This window comes from Camellia sinensis, chromosome 10 (assembly GCF_055761805.1).
Source record: "Camellia sinensis isolate YWXY chromosome 10, ASM5576180v1, whole genome shotgun sequence".
NCBI lineage: Eukaryota > Viridiplantae > Streptophyta > Magnoliopsida > Ericales > Theaceae > Camellia > Camellia sinensis.
In genome coordinates, this window is record NC_138970.1 from 55,931,874 (window position 1) to 55,938,324 (window position 6,451).

The following is a 6,451-nucleotide window of genomic DNA, read 5'->3' on the forward strand; positions in this document are numbered from 1 at the left end:
TCATCTAGACTTTTCAGCACTTGCCAAACGTGATGGATCCTATTAATTTTGTTTTTAATCTCAATTGTCAATTATACAAATTAAAATAAAAAATGAAAATATTTTTTGGCTCCAATTGTTAAAAAGTGATTTTTGCTAAAACAAAATAGAAAGAAATGTTATTTTTATATTCAAAATGATTGTTTGTAAAACTTCTTTTTTTTATTCAAAGAAAAACGAGGGCTATAGGTGATAATTTAATATTCACCTAAAATTTTCAAATCAAACAAAAATACCATTCTAAATTTTATTTATACCTTCTTTTTTTTTTTATATATTTAGATACTTTTATTTTGTAAGAAATTTATTTTTATTATATTTAAATATTTTATTGTAATTTTTAAATTAAAAATAATTTCTAAAAAATCATATTTAAATTATTTTATGTCACTATAAATTGTACTTTTTTTAATATCAACTTATTCGATGATAAATTTCTAAAAAGTGTATTTTTAAACATTTTCAAAAAAAAAAAAAAGTTCTATTGAAAAAACTTAAGCATATTGTTTTTGCTTTTGTTTATTAATATTAAAATTTTAATAAATTTTATTTATTATTAAAAAAATAAAGTAGCAATAATTTTATATATTTATATATACAATTTTGTTTCAGTTGCTTAAGTTATTTGGTATTTCTACCCAAATCTATTCAAATTTAATTCAATTTTTTAAATTTCTACATAGGTTTTTATCGAATTAAAAACTATGTTAGTCAATCTTTATAAAATTTCAGGCTTGACTCAATTTGTTTGAGTTTAGGTCAAACTCACCCAAGTTTGCAACTCTAGCAAGGGAGAGTAATTGAAATTGTCACAAATTAAAAATTGATACATAAATTGTATGTTTCAATATTTTTTATTTTCATAATTTGTATACAAAAATTTAACTATTTATATTATTTTATATAAAAATATGTTATTAATTTTTTCACATCTCGTACATATCGCGACTTTACCACTAGTTTCTTAAAAGGTCCAGATCATGTCTAGTTTAGACGTAGGACAGTCCGGTCTAGTTCGGCCCATTAAGTTCACTTTTGGGCTCATTTTTGATAATTCAAATCGTTCACATTTTAAGATTTGTTAAGTACATTATTTCTGTAAAAAATCACGTCGATCAGAACAAATACTATGTATTCGGATCACTTTTGTCTAAAAAAAATGGACAGTAAAAAAATTAACAGTTCATAAAAATGTGATCCGAATATATAGTCTCCGTTATCCGATCAAGATAATTTTTTACAAAAATAATATATTCAATAAATCTTAAAATATAAATGATTTAAATTATTAAAAAAAGCCCAAAAAATAAACCTAGTAAATCAGACTGGACGAAAAAATAAACCTGATAAATGAGACTGGACCTTCCCAGCTTCTTAAAATAAAGAGAGACAATACTTGGAATGGATTACAAAAGTGTCCTAATTATCTAAGTTAAATTTGGTAAACCCCTACTGATTTGGTAGGAGTGAGAATGCCTTTTAAGTCTGATCAATTTCTTATTTTAATAAAAACATATAATAATAAAACCAATACCGTCATGACACGTGCCAATGTTCTCCCCAATGAACATACCTCATCGTCACGTGTCCCTCACGTGTGAGATTTATTTATTCCAATAATAAATTATGTTTTTTTTTTTTTTTTTTTTAAAAAAAAAAATCCTCTATGTTCTCCCGCAAATCTAAGGCAGCGTCCTTTGCAGAGATCGTCAGCGTGTTCTGTTAATCATTCTGAGCGATGAGATTATAACTTAGGAACTTGTCCCGACCTCCCAAGATAAATTCCGCTTAAATCAAGACTCGCATAGCAAGAGAGTATTAAATTCACACCAAATATTAATTAAACAACTTGAAATTCAACATCCTAACTAAGAATGCTTCGGCCACGAAATTATGCTTCGCCCTTGAGGTCCAATTATGCTTTTATATGCTCTTCAAAGTAAGGATAGGTAGGTATCTATCTATAAATAGAAAAAGAAAAAATTAAAAATTAAAAATTAAAATAAAGAAGAAATAGAACATTAATTGCACGGTAATAATGATGGACCCCCGCCCTTGTGATTCCTCCCCTTCGCCTCCCTCCATAATAAGTACCTCACCTTCCTCCCGCTTTACAATCGCCCCAAAACCCTCCTCGCTCTTTCTCTAGAATCCTCTCTCTGTGCGAAAATGGCTTCAGCGAGGGTTTTTCTCTGCATTGCTAGTCTCATCTGGGCTCTCGCGGCGGTGGTGGAAGCTCGAATCCCCGGTGTTTACACCGGCGGGCCGTGGCAGAGCGCTCACGCCACCTTCTACGGCGGCAACGACGCCTCCGGCACGATGGGTAAAACAAAAACTTAAGCATTTTCACTCTCTTCTTCATCCCTGCTCTGTTCTCTGAAACCCTAATTCTATCTATGTTGTATTGTTCTTTTTCAGGTGGTGCTTGTGGGTACGGAAACTTGTACAGCCAGGGATACGGAGTGAACACGGCGGCGCTGAGCACCGCACTGTTCAACGATGGGCTGAGCTGCGGGGCGTGTTTCGAGATCAAGTGTGATAACGACCCCAGATGGTGTCACCCGGGAAGTCCTTCAATTCTGGTCACCGCCACTAACTTCTGTCCTCCGAACTTTGCTGAGCCCAGTGACAATGGCGGGTGGTGTAACCCTCCTCGCCCACATTTCGACCTCGCCATGCCCATGTTTCTCAAGATCGCCGAGTACCGGGCCGGAATTGTCCCCGTCGCTTTCCGCCGGTGAGTTTCCGTTTTCCTTTGCCTTGTTTCTACGCTTGTTGTGGGTCTGATTCTTTTTTAGCCTACTCTCTGTTTTTTTTCCAAGTGGATTTGTTTGTTGAATGATCAGTGATTAGTTTAAAATTTAGGAGTAATTATAAATAAATGGAATATTTTCTGTGTTAAAAAAACAACAAAAAGAAAAAACATTTTGTAAATTTTTACCCCATTGATTGATTTGTAGTTTAGCTATAATTTGTACATTTTTTTTTGGTGGTATATTGGACCTACCATACATTTTATAGTACTTTTTCTTCCGAATATTTATAATGTGACAATATCATTTTTTTTTCTTATAAATTTTGAAATTATTTTTGTTTTGAGAATTAATTATTTTTTATTAATTTTTTTAATAAAAGATGTAAAAAAGATATTATGCATAATTGACTTTTTTTTTTTTTACAGTATTTTTTTTGACATTTTAATTTAATGTTTCTGGTAGGTTATTTTAATTTAATCTTGTCAAAACGTCATAATGTGCCATGAAGGTGTTTGGGATGGAGTAAACTAGTCCATTTTAAATTAAAATAACTGATAAAATAAAGCATTGATTTGGTATGTGGAGTAGGGATTGTTTGACAAGTGCTATATTAGTATAATTTTTTTATTTTTTATGAAAAAATATAAAATATAAATTGATTTGAAGTGATATGGTAAAAAGAATATGTGACTTAAATAAAATAGTTATGACCTAAATAAAATAATGTGTTAAAATAACATGTGTTATTTTAGCATGCCAAACAACCACTAGGGTTGGGTTGGAACTACAATAACCAGAAAAAGATTAAATAAGTTTTTTTTAGTCCCAAGTTAAAAGCTGTTACATTTAAATCATAATTATTTTATTTATTTTATAAAAAAAAAACTAAAAATATTCATCTCAAAGGGCTGTTTTGGAAAGTTGGTAAAAAGTTGACTTTTGACTTTTTATCAATTTAAGAAATTGGTAAAAAATTAGTTTTTTACTTTTTAGTTTAATATTTATTTATAATGTCAAATCAAATTAAAATTATCAAAATACCCTTATTCAACCTAAGAGATTTTTTTTTTATAGGCTCTAATTTGTAATTTTAGAATTGTATTTTTGGCAGCTACGTTTTTGAATATTTTGTCTAAAAACGTGACTTTTTACTATGTTCTCAAAATGACACTAAAAAATTAAAAAAAAATCAATTCACATCTCAAATAACAACAATGATTCATTCCACTAAAAACATCACCACTAATAGCACTAATGCATTAAAAAAGTAAAAAAAAAAAAAAAAAAATACAACTCCAAGACCAAAACATCACATCATTAATAACGGGACCCAGTGCCACCTAATTAGTGGGAGCACTAATTAGTGCTCCCAAGCATTTTTCCTCAAATAAAACCAAACCACATCATCACAACACTTTATTTATATATATATATATATATATTTATAAAAAATTAAATAATCAATTAAAATAATTTATTCCCATATGAATTTGTAGTGTTGAGGTAATTAGGAAAATGCGCGGGATTAACAAAAATTGATATAATATATGTTAATTTTTAATTTATTATATATTTAATAACATACAGCCTAATTCTCTTATGGGTATTATAAATTTAAAAATATAATTCCTCGGTAATTAAACACGTAACAGATTGTGTAAGACGAACGATAATATGCATAATTGATATTCTAATATTTTCGACCATAACCGAATATGTCAGTGTTTCAGGGTTTGTGGTGTCGTTTACTCACAATTGAACCAACGGAAAACGCACAACCAAACAGACCCCCTCATTACTCGAAATGTCCAAAATGCCCATAGTTCAGTGAAACCCTATCCACACTTTTCCCATCCTTCCTACGAGGCCAATGGCATTTCGGTAATCACACAAATCACTGAGCCCACCGGAAAATCCGGATTCAGAATTCAGAAAATCCGAGACCCGCCTGTTCTGTCATGTCATGTTTACCGGAAATACCAGTCACCCCATGCTTTTTAACCGCCTGTGAGTGCCCCAACCGGTGACATTAAAGTAAAATTTGAAAAAATTGCAATAAAGTCTTTTTAAGTTTAAAATAATTACATTGTATTGTATTAAAATTTAGGTCAAGTTTGGCATCCTCCAAAAAATCCAAAAAGTTAAAAAGTCACATCATCTTATTTAAGTCACATCACCCCTCTAACACATCACTTCAAACCCAACCCAAATCCAACCCATATTTCATAAAAAGTCAAAAAGTACACTTATTTAGTCTTCCCAAACTTGGCCTTAATTTACATAAAATTTGCTTGTTTGCTTTCTTTTAATACTCATTCTGCTCCAAATTACTTGCTATTTTCTGGTTTTGTGCTCTTTAATTGAGAAATTCATTAGGCATATGAAGATGAAAAAATAATATGTATACATTACCATGTTTATTCTTGTGTTTGCATTAGTTTCGGTTTTTTCTACTCTATTAGCAAAAAAATTAATGTTATTATGTTAAACTTATTTTTATGGCATTTTAATATTTAGGGTTGTCATTTTAATTTAACCATAAATTTTCTTCTAAGATATATGCATTTTTTTTTTTTACAGGGTGGCTTGCAGAAAGCAAGGAGGGATCAGATTCACAATCAACGGCTTCCGTTACTTCAACTTGGTTCTGGTGACCAACGTCGCAGGTGCAGGGGATATAGTGAGGGTGAGTGTGAAAGGCACCAACACCCAGTGGATGCTGATGAGCCGCAACTGGGGCCAGAACTGGCAGTCCAATGCAGTGCTAATGGGCCAGGCCTTGTCCTTCAGGGTCACAGGCAGTGACCGTCGCACCTCAACCTCATGGAACGTGGCACACGCTAATTGGCAGTTTGGTCAGACTTTTATCGGCAAGAATTTCCGCGTCTAGAAGGAACCAAATGTTCCCTTCCACTTTCCCGCCTTCTGTTCTCTCTTTTTTCTCGGGAAAATTTGAAGTTTGCGGGGGAGGCAAGTAGTAGAATAGAAGAATATGATAGAAAATTATAGGGTTAGAAAAGTGGTGTTTGGTTGGGGGAACTTTGTTCTGTTTCTGGTTCTGTTTTTTTATGTTTTTTCACTTTAGTTTGGTTACTTTTGACTTTGGTTTGGTTTGGTTTGGTGTTAGTGTGGGGCTGGTTTGGCTGAAGTAAAAAACCAGCAGTGAAGGTTTAAAAAATTGTTTTTTTAAGGGTAGAGAGAGAGAGGGGCTGAAGCGGCTGCAGGAAAAAAGCAAAAGCATGTAGCCCGCAGCTTTCATTACTATTATTACATATATATATATATATATATATATAAATATTATAATTGTTAATGTCAATTGTCTTCTCTTATTACTCTTGTTGTTTGTTGCATGTAAAGTGACTCATAAATAAATTAAAATTTGGTATATTATTTGAGAATCATAGGCTGTTTGGGGAGGTTTTCAAAATTCAATTTCATTTGGTGGTTTGAGTATGGTATTTGATTGGAATTTTTAAAAATTGTTTCTACACTTATTTTTAAAAATATATTTACTTGGTTATCTTTCTGGACGTTTTCCGGATGTCTAGTCAGTTGATCGGAATAATATTCGTGTTTTTTTTTGACACATTATTTTTATATTTTAAATAAAAAATATTTTTAAATTTTTTTTATGAATTTTGAATAGAATTTTA

At 31.2% G+C, this 6,451-nt stretch overlaps 1 protein-coding gene across 1 annotated transcript; it reads left to right on the forward strand.

Moving 5' to 3' along the window:
- Nucleotides 1-2,068: 2,068 nt before the first annotated feature.
- LOC145801118 (expansin-A6-like) lies at nucleotides 2,069-6,114 on the forward strand. The gene is made up of 3 exons (XM_082891430.1): nucleotides 2,069-2,362; nucleotides 2,458-2,776; nucleotides 5,376-6,114. The coding sequence occupies exons 1-3, from the start codon at nucleotides 2,209-2,211 to the stop codon at nucleotides 5,683-5,685; spliced, it is 783 nt and encodes a 260-aa protein (XP_082747556.1). The 5' UTR covers nucleotides 2,069-2,208; the 3' UTR covers nucleotides 5,686-6,114.
- Nucleotides 6,115-6,451: the final 337 nt, after the last annotated feature.

What these genes read in the sequence shown, in the direction of transcription:
- LOC145801118 (XM_082891430.1), top strand. Translation starts at nt 2,209, where the DNA reads ATGGCTTCAGCGAGGGTTTTTCTCTGCATTGCTAGTCTCATCTGGGCT. An exon ending in CGACGCCTCCGGCACGATGG is followed by an intron (nt 2,363 to 2,457) that starts GTAAAACAAAAA and finishes GTTCTTTTTCAG; the next exon opens with GTGGTGCTTGTGGGTACGGA. An exon ending in GTCCCCGTCGCTTTCCGCCG is followed by an intron (nt 2,777 to 5,375) that starts GTGAGTTTCCGT and finishes TTTTTTTTACAG; the next exon opens with GGTGGCTTGCAGAAAGCAAG.